Source organism: Fundulus heteroclitus, chromosome 4, assembly GCF_011125445.2.
Source record: "Fundulus heteroclitus isolate FHET01 chromosome 4, MU-UCD_Fhet_4.1, whole genome shotgun sequence".
NCBI classification, from domain to species: Eukaryota; Metazoa; Chordata; class Actinopteri; order Cyprinodontiformes; family Fundulidae; genus Fundulus; species Fundulus heteroclitus.
Window position 1 is genome coordinate 14,434,990 of NC_046364.1, and position 25,759 is coordinate 14,460,748.

A 25,759-nucleotide genomic window follows, 5' to 3' on the forward strand; every position below is an offset into this window, starting at 1 on the left:
CAAATTCAATCAGTTCCGCCTTTGGCCCCTTCACAGTAAACTCATCATTGACGCGGACAGAAAAATAAGAGGATTGGTTAAAACCATGACGCCCAAATCATTTCACGAACATTGTAAATACCTATTAAATGAGCAATCAGAATTATGGTCAAACTGAGACATTTCTCAATTTTACTTAATATAGATAACCCAGGGCTATCCCAAACATACCTATTCCCCTTTTCCAAAGTGAAATCTGCATTTTAGTTAAATTTAAAGATATTATTTGCACACTACGTGGACGGAACAGGTTATTTATAAAGCCTTGTCTTTTTATTTTGAAATTCCAGTAACCCTTTCCTTAGTAGATAATAAGTAGCTTGATGCAGAAGGGCGTGAGGCGTCGAGACACTCCGGCCAGTTTGTCCGCATACAATAGATGGTGGGGGAGATGGAGGGATGCAATACTCAACTCTTACAACGGTAAATGAATAAATTAACAAATGGGTTTCTTGGTGATAAAAAAATAAATAAATAGATAAACAAAGAAATTAATAACCTTGTTTTTTAAAAGCAAAAAAGTATTTAAAATGAACTTAAAAATAGACTTCTTCTAGTCGCTATGCAAAAATAATAAAACATTTAAGGAAAACAAAGCTAAGTTGTCCACCTTTCTTAATTTAATTTTTTTTATGTTTTCCTCTTTTCACAGTTTTAGTTGTAGTTATCAGAATTTCGTTCGTGTCTGTCTGTCTTTATTTCAAAGGCAACGATCGCACTGCTTTAGTAAATACTGTGTATGAAAATAAACATTTTGCAACTTTTCTATACAGAGTGCGCCTTTAGTTGTTTCCAGACGTCTTTTTTATAACACATATTGACCAATCTGTAGACAGATGTACACTACACCTAAGCTTTGAATTTAGAAAGCATATGGAAAAGGATAATTCAACACGAGTATAGGACCAATCAGCGCAATCATCTTCTCACTAAACGGCAATAGTTTGATTAGGCGTGAAACGAAAGGGCCAATTTCTAAGACCCTCTATCGCCATCTAGTGTCAGCTTTCAAGAATGTCCTATTTATGTCATTATGTGGAGCATTTCCATAACTGAAGTTTATTAGTTTTCTTCCCAAGAGACATTTTGAATAAATGTAATTTAAAACTACACAGTACTTTCTTATCATAGTGAAGAGGGTGTGATTTCCATATCAAAAGTTACATAACGGATGAAGATTGAGGACATTTTTTTTGTGGAGCCTGTTTTATTTGTTGCAAATAAGAAAAAAAAAAAGATTAAATGAAGCATTGTCAGCCCAGCAACCGGCGGAAGAAATATTTCTCGTTTTTATAATACATTTACAAACGGAAACTGAAAACAATACCAGGAACTTTAAAGATGGTTGAAAGATTACATTTCTACGCAATGATACACTGTGTATTGGCCATGTTCAAAACAATGCAAGTAAACATTTAAAAGCACCAAGCGAAAGACTTTCTGACTGCTGTGAAGGCAGCTTCGTAAATAATACATAAAAACTACCATTATTTATACCCAACAGCAGTAGAAGTTAAAAGCCAATTCAAAAAGGGGAAAGAAAAGGCAAGGTATTAAAAAGAAAAGAAAAAAACAACCTAAAATACCAACTAATCTAACTATACAGATTGTTTCTTCACAAACGTCTCAGACTGGAATGGGATGAAACAAGAATAACAACGAATTCAACTATAAACCAGAGTAAAACATGGTCCTTATAAAAAAAACTGAACACATTATGTATGAAAATCAGACCAAGGTAAGATTTTAAGCATATTTACATTTTCATTTCTAGGGAGAATTATTATTTCCAATGTTTACCTAAAATTTGACAAATTCATGTTAAGACTACTATTTAGTCTACCATCTAATTAGCTCAATACAAAGTTATTTGGTCACTTTAAATAATATGAAACAATGAAATCAGTGTTTTTTGGGATGGGCTTATGAAATGTTTGTCCTCATGTTATAGTCTTTTTCCTCCCAGTTGCTCTTCTTGTATGGTAATTGATATCTGAACAATAAAAAATAGTTTGTGTCGAACAATACAATCTCAGAAAAAGTTCCTTGCAGAATCATTTGTGCATTCGCATCTAAAAGAGCTGGATCAATCTTTAAAATAATGTGATGATTTAATGCAGCTGGAGGCCCCTGGTCATCTTGGTCTGGTTCCTCTATGGTTTGTCACGGTCATTGTAGCGGTCGTCGTCATAGCGAGGATCTCTGCGATCATTGTAGCGTCGCTCATCCTCAAAGCGGCGGTCATCATCATAGCGCTCATGGCGGTCACTGTGTTTGCTGCGTCTGTCGTCGTAGTCGCTGCGACGGTCGTCGTAATCGCTGCGGCGGTCGTCGTAATCGCTGCGCCGGTCGTTGTAGTCGCTGCGACGGTCGTTGTAGTCGCTTCGCCGGTCGTCGTAGTCGCTGCGACGGTCGTCGTAGTCACTTCGGTCATCACGTCGATCGGCCGGTTTGCTCACTCTGGATTTCTCCAAATCCACATCAAGATGACCGTCACCATTTCCAAGAGGCTCTTTGGCGGCATCATCTCTATCTTGAAGTCTGGAAAGTAGAGAACAGTCAGACATTTAGAGTGAGCAAATAAGCGTAGCATAATTCACAAAAAGACGGTAGAACTGGGTGTATTTTTTAAAAGTTGATACGAGCATATCTTTCCGTGCTAATACATAAAGCACAAAGAGATACAAAAGGATCTAAAAAGCAAACAAACATCTGGTTATGATGGCAGGTAGATTCGTAATAATCACAGGGAAATTAAAAGTGTTCTGTGGATAATATGAAGTTTTAATTGATGATGTGATGTACTCTTCATGTTAAAATCACAGTTTGGGTCGGTCTATGTTATGTTATCAATTTCTTTTCATAGAAAAGCACAACATTTCTTGGGAAAATATCTGTCAATGTTTTAGCCAGATTTCCTCCCTGTAAACCTTAAGGCCCTGAAGTGCACCACTGTCATATTCAACCTCAAGCAGGCTAATCTTCCTCAGCCCACAGTTCAGACCTGTATCCACGCTGGATTTGGATGGTTTTATAAAATAACATGCTTTGTTGGGGATTGTGCGGTGGGGGAAAAAAAAAACAAGAAAACAATACCCATTCATGGAAACCCCCTCCTCGTTCCCCTTCTTGTTCTTTCGCCGGCAACAGCAAAATATGGCAATGACAAGTATGATCAGACCGATGACGACTCCTGCAATGATTCCTGCAGTTGAACCGATGTTCATGGATGCTGCATAAATGAGAGAAGATAAATTGAGACAACGATGCATAGCAGGGATTAATTGCTGTAATGGTCTGATCTGTTAGGAAGAGTCTGGGTTACGTGGCAAGACTGTGACGGTGATGTTGCAGGAAGCAGAGCGAATTTTGTTGCTTGATGTGCAGGTGTAGTATCCAGAGGTTTCTTTGGAGATGTTAAACAGCGACAGGATGCCTCCCTCTGAAAGATAATCACAAATAATAGAAAAGATAATTTTGTATATTGATGCTGTTACTTACATGGCTGCATGGTATCAGGAAAACATGCAGTACTATCTTAAAATGCTGGGATGGGAATATCTATTGTGATTAACCTACAATTTTCCCCTTCTGACCAAACTACTTTCTTTGGGATGTATAATTTGACTTATTAAATATCACTTCTATGCATAAAGGGATATAAAAGTTCATCAAACAAGCAAAATACATTATTTGAATATAGTGTATGAGTGCATAATATGTAAAATATAATAGTATATTGAATACTAAATAAGGGATTTGTCGGAGTATTGTGATGGCCAGTGTGACTCAGTATATATACTCTGCAGCTTAATATGCACAGCATGCTGTGAAAGCTATAGTGCCCTGATATTGAGGAGCAAAACTGTTCTTCTTCTGAGTCTATGAGAGCTATTCATCCAAAAATTTGTATATGCCATTGCTGCTCTCTGTGCAGAAAACAAATTAACTTAGAGACAATTCTAATTTTATCACAGTATCACAAGTATTAGCTCATAAGTAGAGATTGTTACAAGTGGTGTTAAAAAGTTGTCCTGACATATATCTGCATACTGCTCATATTTTACCACCAGGTTGTATGTTTGTTAACTAAAATACAGTGTTCAAAAGAGTATCTTGTACTCTGGATGGGTCTCTCCAAAACATTAATGTTACTTGCAATCAGAAGAAACGTGTTTGTTACGCCCTTCCTTTAAACCTAAATCTGTCAGGGAAGAACTGATTTTGGGCTCAGCTGTAACTGGCCACTAGTTGGCAATACAAACAGAAACCAAAGACCAACATCAACTGGTTTGACCTTGATTGACCAAAATGTGTGTTTCTTTCTTTGATTGAGTCCATAATTATTTTAAAGAGAACTATGCTTAATTCTTTATTTTTTGGAGCATCAGTGTGTCACAAATACTGTACTTACTGTCGGTGGTTCTAGGGTCTGGAACACGAGGCATGTTCCTCACATCACGACTTTCCCACTTGTATGTGGGAGGAGGAGACCCTTCCTCAGAGTAACAGGTGAGGTTGATGTTCTGCCCGTATTCTGTTTTCCCTTGAATTTTGCAGATGGGTTTAGATGGAGCCACTTCAGACAAAAGGAAAAAAAGAATTTAAGAGGATGTTGTGATTTATATTTTTTGAGTAATGCATTTGAATAACAATTGAGAAAAAAATGAATCACCCACGTCTAGAACGTCAAAATATTCAGACATTGAAACAAACAAAAAACAAAAACAAATCAGGTGCATGTATCCCAATAATTAAACATTACCTAGAACGGTCAAACGTGCTGTGTCTGCTGGTTGGCCCTCATCATCTCCAAGGATCTGGACACGACACTCAAACTCTTTGTTGTCTGCCATTGTGATGGAGGAAAGCTTAAGGTCAGCTTTGCCAGAAGCAACATTTACATCCACAGACACCCGACCTTCGTACTTTGGACTGATGTCTGTGGTTCCAGGGGGGTGATAATGGGTGAGGAAGAGAGTCTGTTGAGAATGACAGCATTAGGTAAATATCTTGATTCATTAAACTGAAAAACAGACATGCAGATACTGACCTCATCAGCAGGAGTGTCTGGACCCTCAGCAGACCATGAGATGATGATCAGGGGTGGATTGCTTTTAGTGCTTTTAAATGTGCAGGGCAGAGTGATGTTGTCTCCTCTGGCAAACTCATACTCATCCTTAGGGATGTCAACCTGGAGGGCTGCAACAGCTGACCACACTGTTATAAATTAAGACAAATGGTTGTTACCATCCTGATGCAACTATCTTTGTTGAAGAAAGCACAAAATTGTTTTAACACTGTATCTAGTCTACATGTAGGACTCAGCATCACTATTACTGTCATTTTATATGTAAAAATAGTAATATGTAGCTTTTGTCAGTCATCTAATGCTACTTTTTGACGTTTTAGGAAACAGAAACAAAGGCCTCACAACAGCATGTAATCGACAACCTTTCCCAAAAGGATCAATAAACAGATATGCCTACTAATTTGCCAGTGATTACCAATTTTGTTTGTTGCTCTGTTTTACAAAGCAATTATTGGATTAACCGTTGATCTTAATGGAGCATGTTTTTAACAAAGGCCAAAACGTTTTGAATTTGGTCTGTGAGGCCTTGCGTTTTAAGATGTACACTACTGATCAAAGAGCTGCTGGGTGTATTAACAAAAGTTATTTTTTCAGTAATGCTGGTGGCTGACAATAACATCCAAGTAAGAAAAAAAAATACTGTATAAAACAGGGCCCGTGCTCTCTTTTTTGAAATCCAGAAAGGCGATCCTAAAGGTGCGCAAACAGGTGTGGTCATGCCTTCGCTAAGAGAAGGAAACACAATTTACAACAACACTCACCCACACAAAGCAGGATCAAGGTTGGAATCTTCCTCTCCATGGCAAAAGTGGTAACTTGACCGAAATTCAGTCACGGCTCTTTTTTTTTTTTTCTTTTTTTAATCAAATATGAGTAAAGGAGAAGCTGAACGCCCAACCTCTCCTTTACGTCGAAACCTGAAAACTGCCAACAGTGATGAGCCTGCTGGGCGCGCCTGTCGCCCCAGCTTGATCGGCGGCCCTCTTGACTAATCACTGCGCACCTTGCTCTGCAGGTGAAGCTTTTGCCCCGCCCACCTTGCAGGTTCCTATTTGCCCTGACATGCAAAAGAACATTTTGTCACGATTATTTGTTAAAGAAAGCAGGTTTCCAAGAATTGTTTGACAACACGGGAACAAATTATTAATTTCCAGATTTCTCACTGACTTAGTTCAAAGATGTTTGACTGTGAGGATTTTGATCAGGGGCATTGCTTCTTATTTGCTCACCATAATTTTTACAGAAATATTTTTGTTTTGTATTCTGCTGTCATTTTGTAAGAATCACCTTTATGTTGTAAGACAGAAAAACACCAGGAGCTTTAGAGGAGAGATTAACAGACGGCGGTTTACTTCCAAAACGTATGTGAGCGACTGTGACACTAACAAAGAGGTTTTTTTTCCGGTCAGACTGGTTTGACAGGAGCATTTCACATGAACATATAATGACTCAGAGGTGCCAGCAGAAACAGACACAGTAAAACAGGAAGGAAGAATTTCCAAGAATGTGGCCTATGGCTTTAGGCCTATCGGTGAAAACAATCTACCTGTCGGGCACAGGCTCGAACATGCGTTGCTATGTACTGTGCTCAGTACAATTTTATTTTATTTTTCTTAATGAAAAAGGATTCAGGGATACCGATTTATCAGACAGTGTTTGTCGAATGGATTGGTTGAGATAAGTAGTCTATACCTGTTGTGTCCTGGATCCTTCAGCTTGGATGTATGGAACTACAACTGCACGTTGATTTGGTTTTACATAAAGGTTTGAAAAATGTTCTTAATGAGTAAAACGGCGCATTCAGCTATTCTGTGAGCTTGACTGTGCTGCAACACCCCCTGGTGGATGGATATAGACATGCGTTCTCCAAAGTTTTAATCTGTAAATGAATAAATCAAATAAATTAATTATATTCATCCATTTGTGTCTTGTCCAATATTATATTTAGCAGTATTTAGATGGAAGCTGAAAAGCTGATGGAAGATTACTCAGGGCAAAATTTCACATTTCATAACAAAATTGCAACAACAGAACAAAAAATGAAAAAATATTAAACAAAAACAAACAAAACAACAAAAAAAGCATAAAAAGAGAAAATAAAACAGAGTCATGGGTCAACAATGAATTGTACAAAGGTCTAAATTGGTTATCTTTATACAAATCAATTTATGTACGAGATATTCAAAAATGTTTGTTTCAAAAGGTGACATGCCGTTAAATAAGATGAACAGATCAGAATCCATATCCATCCAAAACATTCCCTCTGGTAAAACACGTTTCCAACGCTTTTGTTCCCACTGTTATAAAATGCAGCCAGTGATTCTGAATAAAGCCCTTGGAGCATTAGATGTGCTTTGAGTAACAAAGTTTCACCCAAAACACAATACTCATTTTAAAAGAGATTGTACCATTTAATTATTCACTTTTTGATATTGAAATATATATGATGGCGTTAAAATTTTATTGCCTTAAAATCGTTTTATTTTTAAGAAAACTGTATCTTTGTTTGATAAATTAATATAACATATTACACTTATTATTCAGAACAAATAAAGAAATTAATGGTACATTTGTGATAAATTGCTCATTTCTTTTTATTTCTGCACCTTCAAACAACCCAGAGCTGTATGTTTTGAATCAGCACAGAAAATGTCGTAGAGAATAACTTAATGTGTAGATGCATCATATTTTCCCAGTTTATTGTGCAAAATATTTTTCTGTCAGCAGAGAATTGGACCAGCTGCATGCTGAATGGAAAGTAATGTGGTGATCTAAATCACCTGTTAGTGTAGCTACTTCAGGAATAAATGCTGTGATTTTCACCAAATCCAGCTCCATATAATTTTCACATTTTGATGCAAATCCAGCTAGAAGCTACAGCATATCTTGGTCAGAGCTTTTAAGTCTACCATAACTTAAGTCTACCACAGGGTGTCGCTGCTGCTCCAATTAAAACGTATATAAATAAGAAGTGGGATTTTTTATTATTATTATTTTCAAACAAACATGTTACAAACAAAATAGGTACCATATCTTATACAATATGTGAACTAAATGTACAAATACAAGACAAAAAATGAAATAAAATAATACATAAAAAAGAAATAAGGAGCACAGGAAAAAATACAGGAGCAAAGCACTTAATTGGGGCTTGTATTATGTACACTACAAAAAATGCGTAGAATTATGGTGTTCAGTCAGAATAAAAGCGTTTCAAAAAAAGAGGCCAGCTTATAAGCATTTTTAGATTTAACTAAACATAAAGACTTTGGGCTTGTTTTAAAGAAGTGACATTTATATATGTAATGTTTGACCAATAGAAAAACATTATTGATGCCAAAGTCAATACATATGTTATTTGACAAAAACAAAACTTTACAACTTGAATAGATATACCCTCCAACTGAATCCCTTTAGTCTTTAAATACTGAGAAAAATCCTGTCAAAAGGAGTGTATAACTTGACATGTAAAAAACAGATATCCACATCTATTTTAAATTAGTGCCTTAAAAATGTGTTAGTTGGATATGTTTTATTTACAATTTTAAAATGCAATACTTTTATTTTTGGGGAGATTAAAAACGTCAAGTATTTTGATCTAATCATCTTAATTTGTTCCTTACTGAAGTCCTTGAGGATATACTCCCTGCTAACTACACTAGAAGTACAGAAGTTGGATAGGCAATTCCTAATGAATTTATCACATCTGACAACACAAAAAAACCCTACACCTTCAATACAAAGTTTCCATAAGACAGGGGAGACCTTGGAGTATTTTAAATCCTTTCCAACCATGGATTGAAGCTGGTGAGGGAAGGCTTTGACAGTTTGTTTATCCTTTGCGTGGGTGCAACAAATTTGAATTTTCTTTACAAAATTCTGTATGTTGCAATATCTTTCCATCTTCATCCATATAGTGAGCAATAGCTTACACACCTCTACAGAACCATTCTTCAAGAAAAATAGACTTTTCTTAATGACTATGTATCTGTTATTCCACATTGGTGTGTTATGTGGAGTAAAGTTGTGCTTGAAGATGAGTTTCCAATACAGAAGCACCTGTTAGTGGAAATCCGATTGTATAGCTAATTTGTCAAAATCGCATTATAAAAGAAAATTGAGTCCACATAATTTTTTAAAGACCAAATTAGGAATATGAAACCAGATGGAGTGTGATTTTTCAAACATAGTTTCAATCATTTTATTTTAACATCCCATTCATACAATCAAAATATGAATTTTAATTATATGAAATAAGGAGCACAGGATGAAGCATTGCCTCCTTCATCCACATACAATCTACTGTACTTAAATCCTGTTTTACAAGGTAATGACATTTATTTCTCCAAATAAAATAAAACTTTAAGTTATTAATGGTCTTAATAATTTTGTTTGACATTGTAAGGAGTATGCAGGATAAACCAGTTTGGAATTACTGTCCATTTTGGTTAATAATATTCTACCAAAAAGTGAAAGGTCTCTTTGTGACCAACGATTTAACATTGATTTACATTTGCCCACTGTATCTCCTATATTAAGCTTATCAGACATGTATCTATCTCTAGTTTCAACAATCCCAAGATATTTCAGTATTCTACTTATATTAAGGTTGCATATTGTTTGAGAAAATATTTTGACCATATTTTGATTTGCAAACAAGAGTACAGTTGCTTTAATCATTAAACCCTTTCATGATACTCTGTTAACCTAAAGAATAATTTAAAACATATTTAAAGTATGCCGTCTCTGTGTGGTTAAAAGGAATAATTAAATAACAAAGTTCAGGTAAATTTTTTATAAGTCTAAAAGTACAAAAAATAATTTAAATTCACAGAAAAGAACTGGACTTGCCAATCAAGTCTAATGAACTAATGCAGAAAGAGCTGGCAGAACATACAAAGACACTGGCAAGCAATATTTCATGGTTTAAGTCCCATGAAAGGTAGTAGACTGGCTTTTGAGTATTTACAAAGAAATAAAATTTATATCCCTGCCAGCTGGATCAAAGAGAAAGAAGCAGGCCGGGTTAAGTGTGCATTTATTCAGAAAAGGTAAGAATCTATCTCTTGGGGACTATGCCATTATGAACTTTTCCAGCAAAACCAAATCCTACAACTAGGTTGGACTGGTTGACAAGGTTGATGCTGCTGTCATCCAGCTTAAGTTTCTCAGGCGAAGAAGCAAGAGGGAGGTCTGTGGAAGGAAAGCCCATCTTCACTTTCAAAGAAAATCATGGAGTTATTTCTAGAGAAGATGTGCATAAGAAACAACCTGCAACAAAAACTTGGTGGTACAGCCAGAAGAGAGCAACAATTTGTATTCCCATGTGGCATCGACAAGTGGCATGTTATGTAGCAGGAAAGACAACTATCAGCAGACAGAACAACTGAGACGGACAGAGCAGGAGTTCGAACCAGCAGCAAGACAAAGTCTTAGCTCCTGAGCCACTGTCGCTCAGAATTTCATAGTTTTATTTAGAAAATGTAAAAATACAGTGTACAATTACAATAAAATAGTATGTTTCAAATATTCACAAGTGTGGCTTAAGTGTGGCTGAACTCCCTGCTGAACTGCTGGTAATCAAGAATAGGGCGCATCAATCTTCCGTGTTTGCCTACACAGACCCCACAGATCTGTCTTGCTGCCCCAAATAAGGGGGAAAAAAATTGCTTATGAACACGTTTCACAAAGATGATGAAATCAGCACAAGAGAGGACCAGAAACCAAGCATGAACCATGAACATGTATTTTTTAAAAGAAAAATGAACAAAATAAATAATCCTAAATTAACCATTACCTGTTAGAGGTAAGGAACTCCATTGCACTAAATATTGATAGAATAATTAGTAATAAAATATTCACACTGCTTTTTAGGATTTGTTTTGTTTCAGACATCCTTTAGTTAATTAAACTTGCACCAGGTCAAATTGACCCATGAACACCATTGCTGTTCCTGACAAATGAACATAACAGGAAGGTTAAGCCTGTTTGTGAAGAGCTTTCAAACTAGTTTATAGCTGTTCAGACAAAACTATTGAAAACTTGATCATAGAAGTTTTACTTTGAAATGCAATTCTTTTTTTTTATATTAAATATGCTTACCTCTCATGCAATGGGTGTCTATTTCTTCATACCACCCTTGCACACGATGTCCTCCAGCACACATTTATCATAACCAGAACTGTATGAAGCAATGATCTTTTGTGGTTTCCTGGTTGGTACACTTGTGCTTTGACATTATGTAAATAGCAGCAGTGCACTGCAAAAAGAGAACTAAAAATAAGTAGAATTTTCTTGAAATGAATGTATTTGCCCTTGATTTGAGCAGGTAAATAAGATCATCTGCCAATGGAATGAGTATTTTTACCCCTAAAATAAGATAATTAGATATATAGCACTTGAAATAAGATGATGGAGATGAATTGTCCCTATATTAAGTGCAAAAATCTTATTCCATTGGCAAATAATCTTATTTACCTGCTCAAATCAAGGAAAAATTCTCTCATTTCAAGAAGATTTTTTTTATTTTTAGTTCTATTTTTGCAGTGTGCTACCAACACTCGGAGAAGAACCAGTCACAAGGCAGGAGCTCAGGGATGACGTCACACACAAGAAAAGACATGGCACCAGGTAATCTAAGTACATGCCTTCTGGTCCCACAACCACAACGAAAACCAAGTGTTTTCATGAATACATGGAAAGAATGGGAAAACTGGATTAGTTATTAGTTAGTTCCTCCTCTATTGCTAAGAAATTAAATGAGTTTTGTTTTTTGGACTGGTATGAGCTCATGCGACTGACAACTGGCACTGAGTAGAGAGCTGTACAAGGACAACAACAGACAGATTTAGACTGAAACAGCAGACTAACGCATTCAGAAAGGAGAAATGCAACTCTCCGTTGATATATTGTATGTTTATAATTGCATGTGAATGCCTGTGCATAAGGTTTTTCACTTAAAAGACACGGCCTCCTAGGTGAGTGTGAAAAAGGAAAAACTATTATACAGCCTTGCAGGATGTAAAACATTGATAATATCACCCAGTAACTTTTTGTGGTTTGTTCTACTTCCGTTTCTTGCTGACTCGCCGTCTGGTATTTTGTGCAACTTTGTCATACTTCATGTACATTTTTTCTGCATTTTCTCTGCAAAGTATTACAATATACCCTGATTAAAATGCTCTTTCTCCAAGTGGCTCTAACACCCTGTTTCCTTTAGTTATGTTTTATTTTTCTGTACTGGTGCATTTTATACTGATATTCAATTGTACGGCTAAAAGTGTTTCATGGATTATTGCCCTCCTTTGACAATCTGTTGATGAGGGTTTTTTATGGAGTAAGTTTCCTGCCAAGACGTTGCACACAAATAAAACTTGTTTTACAAACTGTCTTCAAATGTTGCACATAATTAACACTTGATGGAAAAATAAAAAATAAGCATAATACTCATCTACTGAATAGTTGTAGAAATTAAAGTTTTTTTCAAGATCAACCAATCCAACTGACAATATTGATTGTCATATCACTGATCAAAAGAGAGTAGACATTACTTTCTAAGAGTATACTTAAATTTGTTGTTATGAATGCTGAAAATAAACTATTAAAATTAATTCAATTCAATACAATTTTATTTATATATCATCTCAAGGCACTATACAAAGTCAAATTCAATCATATTATACAGATTGGTCAAACATTTCCTATATACCAGTTGATTGCATCAAAGTCCTGACAAGCAGCATTCACTCCTGGAGAACCGTAGAGCCACAGGGAGAGTCGTCTGCATCGTCCATGGCTTTGCAGCAATCCCTCATACTGAGCAAGCATCAAGCTACAGCGGAAAGAAAAACTCCCCTTTAACGGGAAGGAAAACCTCCAGCAGAATCGGGCTCAGTATGAACGATCATCTGCCTCGACCGACCGGGGGTTAAAGAAGACAGAGCAGAGAGACAACAAGAGAGACAAAAAAGCACAGAAGCACACATTGATCCAGTAATCTGTTCTACATTAGATGGTAACAGCGGGTGATCTGTCTTCCCTGGATGATGTCACAGCTAACAGAACGTCAGACCAGGTGTACCTACTATGAAGAAAAAAGAGAGAGAACAAAAAGTTAAAAGCTGAAATGATAACAGTAATTTCAATGTAATGCAATGTAAAATTGGAGAACAGTAGACTGGAGAACAGTAGAAATCAGTAGAGGAAATAAAAAAAAATAATAATTCAATAGTTGTAGCTTTAGTTCAGTAAACACTCTCTAAAATTTAAAACCATTTTGAGATAAAGACAGCTTGAATCGCTGGAATATAGTGCATCAAAAACTACTTCTTCACTTTCTTCCATTGCTTTGATACAGGGCTTAATATGCAGAGCAAGAACTTGTAAGGGTAAAATTTCCCCACAGGTTTTGCATTGCGATTTTGGCATTTTGCTGAACTCTGGGCATTAGCAGATAGTGGCTCTGTGCTGATTTCATCTTGAAGTGGAATGATAAAAATCACATGTCTTCCATTATTGGATGCAGTCTTCTTTTTTTTTTTTTTTTTTTTTTTGCAGTTTTGCAATATAGCCTTCAGACTCGGGTGGGATTACACTAAGTTTTCTCTGGCCACATCCTACTTCAATATTTTGGAAAACAGGAAAGTGATTTTTTTTTTTTTTAAGTAATAATGATGGCCAGCACTCTCTTGCAACATGAAAGTAAATACAAAATTCTTAAACTTGCCTTAAAATAATACTTATTAGTAGTGTTGCACCGATGCCATTTTTTGGCCCCGATACCGATACCCAATACCTGGCTGTGCAGTATCAGCCGATACCGATTCCATACCGATACCATCTGTTTGAAATTGATGTGTGTGTGTATATATGAAGAACTGCATACTACTTGGATGTAAAATAATTGCCATCATTACTTTGTCAAGCTGCTACCTTTGTAAAGCAAGAAAAAGACTAATACAAAGTGAATCCAGTAGAACTAGTGAGTGTCGGGAGAGAGAAGGCTGCGTTCAAGTGACATACAAACATCAAAATGGTATCGGTGCCCTATTTGTTGGTACTCGCCGATACCAATACCACCATTTTAGCGCGGTATCGGGGCCCCGGCCGATACTGGTATCGGTGCAACACTACTTATTAGAGATGTAATAACGCTACATTTGCGTACCTGCTTCCTTGTAAGACATGCATCCAAAGTCTCCAGTTTAGGGTATTCAGCTAGAAGGGCTGCTGAAATCTTTTTTTTCAATATAGAAAAAAAATACAACAAATCAATAGCTTCTTAATAAAAGATTATTACAATTCAAATAACGGATAGTAACAACAGATTCAGACAAAATTGTTTTTGTAAAAATGTTCCAACTTGAAATGCAAGTAACCAACGCCAAGTGGGACGAACTAACTGGTGTCCAAAGTGAAACCCTTACCATGTTTACTCTGGATCAACAGACCTGGTAATGGGTCTGAAAGTCAAGTTCAACAAAATTATCTTAAAGGTTCATAAAACCTCTATAACCTATTTCCACTTTAATCAATTATTGTCAAATGTTATCGACTAACTTATAACACTTGATCATATAAAGTAATGTATGCAAAAATCCATAATAGTAATAATTCGCCTATTGTAATCAAGAAGTCTGATGATGGTCTTCATTTTGATTTTTTTCTTTTGGATAAAGCATCACAATTCTGTTAAAACATTCATCCACTTATTGAGATTAATTTGTCTGAAACAACAGTGATCACTACAAGCAGTTTCCACTGTGCTAATGATTGGGTTACTCAGACTCAGACTTGCTTTAATGATCCCAGGGGGAAATTACTTTTGTTACATGCTCCAGAATACACACATTGTTATATATATATATATATATATATATATATATATATATATATATATATATATATATATATATATATATATATATATATATATATATATATATATATATATATATATATTTACTGTTATAGGATAATTTCAGAAACGTTCACCTCTGCATGGCTGCTGTGCTCTGTCAGTGATATCAGGCGTTTACCGAGGCCTGCCATTAACATCCTGAGCTCCTGGGGGACCCTTCTGGAGTTCTGGTCATGGGTCTCAGAAGTTTAAAAAAATAAAAATAAATTGGTGAACAATCTTTGAGTGGCGCAGGAAATCTTAATTTTCCACTGGTCCTTTCTCGTCTGAAAAGACCAGAAAAAGACCTGCGAAGAAAATATAAAATGTAAAATATAGCACACAAAACCCAAACAGCCAACAAACAGATAAACATTGTAGTCACGTTAATATATAAAGTCATAATTTCTAACTTTGTCATCTCTTGCTGGACATTAGCCTGTCTCAGTGTTAGTTCCTGACTTGGAGATGGACCCTGAATTTCAAGCTGAGCTTGCTGATTCTGGCTTGGAGTCTGAACTGTTGCTGTTAAAAGTGTCAGCAAGTTCCTGGCTGCAGACTCAATTTGAGCAAACTTTGGTTTGCATACAAAATAGAACACAAGCAATTTCCCTAAGCATTTTCTTATTGTCAATATCAACTCCTTGCAATTATTTTAAATTCCTTAAGAACCCACTTTACACATGCATTTTGTCTGCATAGTATCCTAACACAGTTTGGCTGACTGGACGAATAGAAGTGTTATTGGTTTGACAGTTTTAGGATCAATTATCAAATCCAAACACCGATTTAGGTTTACACCAATAACAACAATAGACAGTTGTTAAAAAAAAACATTATGATCTGTTAACAATGCCTTAATTTGCTTATCTACTCTGGTTCTTCCAAAATGCCACAGTAAATGGAGAAGCTAACCAGAGGGGCTGTATTACAAAGCAAAAGTTGTTTTAGCACGGTAAGGCTAGCTTTCATGTTATTTGCTCTGAAATGTCACACGGTCCCTTGCCCGAACATAGCAGTGCCTTTAACTGAAATCGTATATGCTCTATGTGCATAATTATGACATAGTTAGCTAAACATTTTTCAGCGGGAAACATTTGAAACTCACCTGTGGGGTGCTCATGGTGTTAGCTTTGAAATCACGTCAGTCTTCCTCAGCCAGACCACTCCTTCTTTCATCCCAGCGCGTTTCAGTTGTTTCGATTGCGGATGAGTGAAATCATGCAATATCTTGTTAGATAATTATTTAGATTAATTTTAACATTGTTTAATTGCACTGAGTACGTTTATGAACAGAACATGCATTTATGTCAAATTAAGACTAAACTTATTGTGATTCTGGCCGGCTGTCTGCTTCATCGATCTCCTGCTGCACCTCCTAATTAATGTGATCTGCTTTACCTGAGATCCTCTGGCAGCAGTTAATTACCTACACCTGTTCATCTGCCTTTATATACTGGATTTCCACTATCTTATGCTGTCAGAGTATTGACAACCTTTTGTGAGTAGATGGCTAGCGGTCGTCTTTGCCTGCCAATCTGTAAAATTACCAACCTGGTTCTTGTTCCTTGGATTTCCTTGCCTTGCTATTGACTGATACCTTGTTTGGCTTCAAGAGTATTTTGGATTTTGACCTGAATTGCCTCATGACCACGACCCTTGCCAAGCCCTTAGAATCTGTCAGCTATTATACCACAGCGTACCCGTCCAGATCAACCCCTAAAGGTCTGCCCAGTGTGAACCGTGTGCTCCTGCCTAGAGCTGTCTGCGTTTGCCTGCACCAGGGCTTTAACTTTAATTTAAATAAAATATTTTAAACTCCAACACTATCTGGTTTGAATATTGTGTTCTCTGTCTGCTCTGGCATTACAGAACCCTAGAATTAACTAGTCATTTATAGCCATTGTAATCCCAAAATTTGGTGTCTTATGCTTCTTTAAGACAGTATCCTTGACACCTCAGAGAGGATAGCAGAGAGTAAAGCACTAAATATGAAGGCAGAGCTGTTTCAAAATTTCATCCCAAATCTGTCACTGAATGTTCATGGTTTACAGGTGGAAAGAATAAGTCATACTAGCCAGGGTTAAATGTTACAAATTAACTACATAGGAATATGTTCCTCACTAACATAAATAACTAAAATAAATCTGCTCATCCTAAAATTGCATGGTCTGCAGAGCAGAAACAGTCCACAGTGCCAACAAGTTACCTTTATGCAGTGATTTTTTTTTTACACTTCAGTTTATTTGTATAACACCAATTTACAACAAATCAGATATCATCCTACAAGATAAACAGGCATTATTCGTTTCCAGCCAAATTCAAGTTATTTGGCCAATTGGTACAACTTTAAGTAATCCTGTCTAATGCATTGTATTTGCAGCAATCCACTTTAAAAACGATATAAATCCGTTTGAAAACGAAAGTTCCAGCAGAACAAGGTTCCGGATGAGTGGCCATCTGCTGTGGCCAAATGGGGGATTGAGACAAAGCAGAAGATAAGAAGCAAAGTAGCAAAAAAGGTAATACCTTATAAAAAAAGAGATGCCAAAATTTGAACAAAACAAGGCAGACAGTAGGATGGAAATGCTATGTGATTATGTAAAGTCAAATACAATTAATCAATGTTGATTTTTGAAATATAATGAAGAACTGATAAAGGAGTGAACTCCTTTTGGATTTTAATCTATGAAAACAGTAATGAGCTGACCGGATCATTTCCATTTCCAAATATATGATGTAAACATTTCACAAGGAAATACACTGCTGGTTGATTCGTTGTCTGCAATTAATCATAATCATCAGATTAAAATTATATAACAACTTGGGACAGCATTTGGACACTAAGATATAACCTAAAGACCTTTGTAACAGTTACCTACGTTGCTAAAATGAGTTTCTGCTGATCTGGAACTGAGCTAGAAACATGGGCTATTTGTTTGTTGATGTACCGTTTGAAATGCTTTGTGAAATTTACAGACTTATTGTGTTTCTGCGAGAGGTTGTGTGTAAATCATGCAGATTAATTTTTAACTGCGTAGTCCAACTGCTTCTGAGTGATGAGCATTTAAAGAGTTGTTAGTGTCTGTTTACTGTTCTGATTGTTCAGTAATAGTAATATCATCTTTATTGTCATTGAAACATACATTACAACAAAATGTGTTCTCTGCTTTTAGAGTTGGACGATAGACAAAGATGAGCATTGTGAACTCCTCACATGTATGTTTGTTTGCATGAATACAAAAACGAAACATTGATCGGTCCATGTTTATCTCTGTCAATCTGCGTTGTGCGGGAATGTGATATTGAACTTCTGGACCCTGACTGGATCGGTTTGACTTCTGCTTTAAGATTTTGTGACGATATTAGGTGCTGTTGCAGATACCCGAGCTGGTCGTACTGTTTTTTTAGCAACTGCAATAGATGACCATGATGGATACGATCAAAATGGCGACAGCTCTTGTGAGGATTCTTGCATTAGAACTGATGCTTGTGGGAGCTGCAGAAATATAGAAAAACAAGATGAGGCACTGATTTGCATCTTTCTCAATCACAGTAATGTATATGGGAAAAAAGAAACAGAATTATACGACAGTGTTATCTTACATGGCATGACACGAAGGATGATGAGGCATTTAACTGACTGGACCTTGTTGCTTGATGTGCAGATGTAGATTCCTGAGGTGTTTTGGGAGATGTCATACAAAGACAGAGTGCCTCCAGCTGAAGGACAACATATCAGTTACAGTTACTGTAAATGCATGCTCTTTCTATACACAGTATATTAGAAACTTCAATAAAATAAAAAGTTCAAATAGTGTGCAATAAGAAATATAACTAACAACCTTGTCTATGAGTAATTGCATCTTACTTAAGGGGAAAAAAGTATTATTTCATTAAACTTAAATAATCCATCTTTGCATAGACTTTAAATTGTGTAAAATGTACAAATCTACGAATTTGGTTACTTTAGTAGGAAAAGAAGAAGCTTAAAAATAAATAAAAAGAGCCAAGCAACTTTAAAGAAAAAAGTCACATTGAAACTGCATGTAAATTTCTAAATTGTTTACTTTTTGGCAGAATTATCCACCAGATCTTAAAAATTATTATACATTAAAGCTATATACCTATGATCCTATATTATAATTCATCTCCTAAAAGGTTACCTACAGGTTATCCTGACAATGTACTGTGAAATAATCTGCAGGTCTTTGAGCAGATAATTGCACTGCTTCAAAATATAATCAGTAAACAAATTTAGATTGTAATTGACCATTTAATTTTTGATTGCTGATGCATTTAAACTTATAGTGAAAGCTTGCCCACAGCGATACCAAAAACATGTGGTTTGGCCACATATTCTGCAAATCCTCATCAAAAAGTCAGAAATAAATCAAGCTTAATGTTAATCTTATAACTTTAATAAATTGTTTACAGTCATTGTCAATTTCACACGTTGATATTTTTGTTTTGGCAGAGACAAATGAAATCATTCGTTTTTATCATTCTAGGCCCAGGAATGAATTGTAACTTGCTGTCAGCGGTGCTTGGGTCTTGAACGCGAGAGGTCCCGTTCATATCCCAGCTCTCCCATCTGTAACTGGGAGGAGGGAACCCTTCCATAGAATTACAGGTGAGGCTGATGTTTTGACCATACTCTGCTTTACCCTGAGTCCGGCAGATGGGTGGAGAGGGAGGCCCTTGAAAGTGAAAAACAATGGGTTATTTTTGTCTCTGACAGTTCCTTGGATAAATCACTGAAAAAATATATCATGGCAAACATCTGTCCATGCTTCATGATCATAATCTGTGGTTCTTGTTGTCATACTTTGTGCTATAAAATCTAGATTAGTTACCCCACCAAAAATATGAAATTATGACAGATATAAAAAGGAATAGATACAATTAAAAGAAGAATAAAAGTATTAGTCATTTAATTCTAATGTGTAAAAAGTGATTGGTTTTGCACCCTAAAAGTTTGTTCCAAGTTACTATGACAGTGAGAGATGATAGAAGCCTTTGCTCTGTGATGAAATACTGCTGGATGTAAATTAGCTCTGAAATGTAGTGTGAATGGCTGAAATTAATATAGGATTATAATCCTTATACCCTGTTTACACTACCCCTTTTTAACCGTGCCGAGATCGTTCCGAGCTCGGTAACCGAGATAACTATCGAGTGTAAATGGAATGCAAACTGAACTGAACCGAGCCAGACACAACCAGACCGCACTAAATGCAGCCCAGTTCCAGGGGTGGGTTCGGCTCGGTTTTTTTCTGGCCCAGTTGTCTAATAACAAAGAGCGCATGAGCAGGCCGCATCATTTCCTTACAGTCAGCTGACATTTCAGACATTCATAAAAATACTAAGTTCCCTACCTTGACACACGATTTCCAGTGATGATTCTGCTTAAAGCCGGGCGTACACTGTACGAGTTTTTCCCCTTTTCGGGCCGATTCTTCAGTTGTGCGAGCATTTTTTGAATCGGGCCGAATTTCAGTTTGATCGTAGAGGGGGGGAGGGGGGGAGGAGGGGGGAATGGCTTCTCACGACTATCTCCCGATCAGGAATCGGACGGTCGGTGAAAATCAAACATGTTTGAAATTCAGTCGGCTGTCGTGAGGTTTTTGTGAGCGCATCCTGCTGTTCAAGCAGAGCTACGAGGAGGCGCCCTCCCCTCCTCTCCGTCCCCGCCAGCGGAGGGAGGGAAGCGGGCGTCCCTGAAGCAACCTCCGGCCGGTGTTGGGGAGGGCGAGCCGTCCGGTCCGCGCAACGCGCTGGCCGCCTGTTTCGGCACTCCTCCGCTCGCGGGGGGCGGGGGGTTGCGGGCCGGGCGACCTGCCGTGCCGCGTGGCCGCCGGTGCGTCTCGTCCCTCCTCTCTCCCCTCCGTTCCCCCGAAGCCCGGTGCCTCCTGCGGGCCTCGCCAGAGCTGGGCTCGAACCCCTGCTCTGGGTCCCTGTCACCTACCGTCGCTCGCCTGCCTCTGCCACCACAGCGAGCGGTCCCAGAGGGGACACGACGTACAGTGTGAGCAGTTCGGTCTCGTCCGAGCGTCGCGCTGCACAGATCGTGAGTCGTGAACTTTTTAAACCCCGCGGTTCCGTCGCACAGTTTGAGATGTATATAAGTACCTCGTACAGTGTACGCCCGGCTTTAGCAGTGTGATGAACCTCAGCATCTATTGTTTCCTGCATCTGTAAATCCTGATTAGATGTTCGTTTGTCTTATCCACTTCCCAAAAGCCGACCCTGTCAAGTAAATTCACCAAAAGTTGGTGTCTTCGCCTGACTCTCCGCAAACAATGAAATATAACTAAACATAACTCCCTGAATGTTACGGGCGCCGCCATTTTTGCCTAATTTCCTCCTTCAAGCCTAGGGAACAGTAGTACCGCAGATCGTCACTAGGAGGCAAGGAAACCAAGGAACCGAGATAGCGTATTATATAAACGGTCGTCAGAACCAAGCTCGGCTTGGTTAACTGATCCAAGCACGGACCGAGCTCGGCATGGATCGGTTTAACAAGGGTAGTGTAAATGGGGCTTTAGTGTGTTGTACGTAAAACTAGACTGAAACATTACCTAGAACAGTCAAACGTGCTGTGTCTGCTGGTTGCCCATAATCATCTCTGGGGATCTGGACACGACACTCAAACTCTTTGTTTTCTGCCATTGTGATGGAGGAAAGCTTAAGATCAGCTTTGCCAGAAGCAACATTTACATCCACAGACACCCGACCTTCGTACTTTGGACTGATGTCTGTGAGTCCAGCGGGGTAATAATGGGTCAGAATGAGGGTCTGTTGAGAATGACAGCATTAGATAAATATCTTAATTCATTAATCTGAAAAAAACAAACATGCAGATATTGACCTCCTCAGCAGGAGTGTCTGGACCCTCAGCAGACCATGAGATGATGACAATGGGTGGATTGCTTTGAGTGGTTTTAAATGTGCAGGGCAGAGTGATGTTCTCTCCTCTGGCAAACTCATACTGACTCTTAGGGATGTCAACCTGGAGGGCTGCAACAGCTGACCACACTGTTATAAATTAAGACAAATGGTTGTTACCAATATTGTGCAATAATGTTATTGAATAAACGCAAATCTGGTCAACACTGTAGCTAGTCTACATTTAGGACTGAGTAGAACTTTATTATTATTGGTTTTATATGCAAAAACAGCAATTCACATGTTTTGTCAGTCATCTTTTGTGCTTTTGCTAAAATTATTTGATGTTTTGGAAAATGGAACAAAGGCCTTACAAGAGCGTGTGATGGACACACTCGCCAAACGATCAGTAAAAATACAAATTTTCCAGTAATTACCAATTTTGTTTGTTGCTATATTTAACAAAGTAATTATTGGATTAACCATCACTCCTAAATTATAAGCAGCATATTTTTAAAAGAGGCCTTGTGTTTTAAAATGTGCACTACTGATTACTGGTTCAAGTACTGCTGGGTATTTTAGCACACGTTATTGTTTTCAGTAATGGCTGACAAAAACGTCCAAGTGAAAGTACTGTTCATTACCACAATGAACTCTCTCTTTTTTTAAATCCAGACAGGGGATGCTGAAAGTGCACAAACAGGTGTGATCATGCAAGGAAACAAGTAAACTCCATTTTACAACAACACTCACCCACACAAAGCAGGACCAAGGTTGGAATCCTCTCCATGACAAAGGTGGAAATTTGGTTAAACAAAACTTACTAAAAGTGACAAGGCTGCTTTTTAATCTGTAAAAAAAAATATCAATACTATTAATAAGTTATAGAAATCCATCTGTGTTTTGTCATTAAATAGATTTAGCAGTATTAAGTTGACAGCTGATGAAATATTCCTCAGGACAAAATTTCACATTTCATTACAAAATAATAAATAAATGAATAAATAAAACTAATAATCAGAGACCAACAATTAATTGGAGACAGGGAACATTTGGTTACCTTTATACAAATCAATTTATGGATGAAATAGTAATCTAGGTTTTTGTTTCAAAAGGTAACTTATGCCTTTAAATCAGATGAACAGGTCAGAATTCATATCTTTCCAAAACATCCCTCCAGTAAAACATGTGCTCACTGGCACAACTTAAGCCAAACCCTTTGGCACAAATCACCCCAACCATTTTGGGGGAAAAATGCATTATCCAGCAGGTTTTTGAGCTAACATTGTTAGATGTGTGGACCCATAGCTAAACAAAGCCCAAAAATGAATGTGAAAATTGAGTGAAAGTCCAGGTGCCTCCGATTGAAGCCTGTTAACTGTTATGTGAAGTGCTTTCAAACTACTCTATAACTATTAAGACACAACAATTAAAAAACCTTGATCATAGAAATTTTACACTGAAAGGCAAAAAAATGTTTTTTAATGTAATTAAATGTACTTACCTCTCATGCAGTGAGTCTCTCTTGTGTGAAGAAAGAGTGAAATGACTTACTCTTCAAAAAATGTGTGGTTAATGGTTTCCTAGGAACAGTGGATGGTAAAATTTCTCCACTGGCATCCCATGCCAGCTTTGCACACAATGCACTCCACCAGTACACATTTACTGCAACCAGGACGGTGTGAGAGAATGGTCTTTTGTGGTTTTTTTGTTGGTACACTTGTGTTTAGACATCTTGCACACAGCAGCAGTGCTACCAGTGCTGCCCTGCTGTTCTGTCGTTGAGTAGAGAAGAACCAATAAAGGCATCAGGTGTTTTAAGTAACATACACCCTGGTCCCACAATAAAGATGTAAACCAGACGTTTAATGAATCCCTTAACAGAATGTGAAAAACATCTGGGCTTAAAGAGAACGTTTGGTCACAGTTCCAGTTCCGCCTCTACTGCTCAGAGTTTTTTTTTTGACTGGTATGAGCTCACGCGATTGACAGCTGGCACTGAGTAGAGAGCTGTACAGAGACAACTACAGACAGACTTAGACTGAAACAGCAGACTGACGCATGCAGAAAGGAGAAATGCAACTAACCAAGGATATATCCTATGATTATAACTGCATGTGAATACCTGTGCTTTGGGTTCTTCTCTTAATAAACACAGCCTCGTTCCTTTATTTAGACTCACATGTTAGGTGCAGTGTTGTATAAAGTACTGAAATCTCGGATTCAAGTAAAAGTATAAGTACCTCTCCAAAATATGACTTTGGTAAGTCACTGACTGAAATGTTACTTGAGTTAAAGTCTTAAAGTATCTGAAAGGTCTTGTACTTAAGTATGAAAATTACTGTAAAAATAGATGTACTCAAGTAATGTAATAAAAAGTATAAGTAAAAAGTAAAACAAAGCAAATGCAGTTTGAATGACATTTTTTCGATTTTGGTAAACTTGGAAAGTCAAATTCACTTGAAATAATATAAACAGCCAAGTGCAGGAGAAATTTAGACCAAGTTTAGACAGAAAATACAACCTTTATGTAAGCCTTCAGTCTTCCTTCTACAAGTAAGGTCAGTGCTATGCACTTTAAAATTGTAGACAACCAAGTGCAGGCAAAATTTAGACCAGGGGGTGTATACTAAGAACATGGTTAAAGGTATACTATGCAACCGGGGTTGATTTTCCAGCGAGGCTCCCCCAAGAGGGCGAAAGTAAAAGTGCACTGTCGTAAAGATGCTCAGCTGTTCTGGTTCCTCCGTCAAGCCAGGCGCGGTTGTTTTGAGCTTAGCAGACAGGCGAATGCAACGAAAAGTGGAAAAAACGGCAGTACAAACAATGACTAACACAGTGAAGGTATGAACATCAAGCTTCTTGCAGCGCTATCTTGGCGAGGCGGCGGCCGCCGCCTCGCCAGGTTTATTATTATTATTATTATTTTATTTTTTTATGTTGGCGAGACGCTACCGCCACCGCCTTGCCAAGCCGCAGCCGCCGCGTTAGCGTCTCGCCAACATAAAAAAAAAAAAAAAAAGATCATTATTATTATAATAATAATAATAATAAAACTCGATATGCTTGCATGTTTATTTGACGTTAAACTTTGCACCGCTGACCGGCTGAGCGGAGCGGCGCGCATATCGAGTTAGTTTTATTTTTTTATTATTATTTTTTTGGAATGTCGGCGAGGCGGTAGCGTGAGGGAAACCCTACAATGTTACTTACAATCGCATCAGCAGAAACGCGAGGTCCGCGTCAGCCTTGCAGCCTTCTATGTTCACCCGTGTACGACTCCTCTCTCTGTCCAGAGCCCTTTTGCTCTTTCTTGCCTGCTCCAACATGGGCTTTCGCTGTTTTCTCGCTGGTTCCGCCATGATAACTGCACAAATATCGCCACTGCGCTACCAACGAGCACACCTTTCACTGCGGGCGTGTAGCAGTTCTCGCCGTAAAGCAAGACCGACTCTCGCGATGCACACGAGACTACTGAGCCTGTGAGTGCGGGCCGACTGCTCCTGCAATTGCAAGTGCGGTATTTCCCCCACAGACCACCAGGGCGGCCGAGAAAACCTTAGTTCAACCTGAAATGACTCATTTAATCATCCAAAACGGTATGGAACACATTAATTAACTGAAAAATGTTGCATAGTATGCCTTTAATTGATAAACCAGGTCCAGCCAACCTACAGGAAGTGGTAAACCTGCTAATAGATACACCTGCAGGTTATCATTTAGTTGAGAAAATTAGGACTCTCTGCTATTAGATGCTTTACCTATACCACAAGGTTAATTTAACCTGCTTTACTACTCAAACCTGTGACGGCTGCAACAAGGACTGAGGACTCCGTATATGA

General features: G+C 37.7%; 2 protein-coding genes across 2 annotated transcripts; both read right to left on the reverse strand.

Moving 5' to 3' along the window:
- Nucleotides 1–1,226: 1,226 nt before the first annotated feature.
- On the reverse strand, nt 1,227–6,082 carry LOC105934423 (cell surface A33 antigen). Its single transcript, XM_036136104.1, has 7 exons — nt 5,893–6,082; nt 5,093–5,259; nt 4,805–5,021; nt 4,454–4,618; nt 3,365–3,481; nt 3,136–3,271; nt 1,227–2,580 (listed from the first exon to the last, which is right to left on the reverse strand). The coding sequence occupies exons 1-7, from the start codon at nt 5,930–5,932 to the stop codon at nt 2,193–2,195; spliced, it is 1,230 nt and encodes a 409-aa protein (XP_035991997.1). The 5' UTR covers nt 5,933–6,082; the 3' UTR covers nt 1,227–2,192.
- Nucleotides 6,083–17,275: 11,193 nt separating this feature from the next.
- Nucleotides 17,276–22,719, reverse strand: LOC118562832 (cell surface A33 antigen-like). Its single transcript, XM_036135707.1, has 6 exons — nt 22,671–22,719; nt 21,901–22,067; nt 21,611–21,827; nt 19,565–19,729; nt 18,636–18,752; nt 17,276–18,528 (listed from the first exon to the last, which is right to left on the reverse strand). Exons 1-6 carry the CDS (start codon nt 22,705–22,707, stop codon nt 18,437–18,439), a joined length of 795 nt encoding a protein of 264 aa, XP_035991600.1. The 5' UTR covers nt 22,708–22,719; the 3' UTR covers nt 17,276–18,436.
- Nucleotides 22,720–25,759: the final 3,040 nt, after the last annotated feature.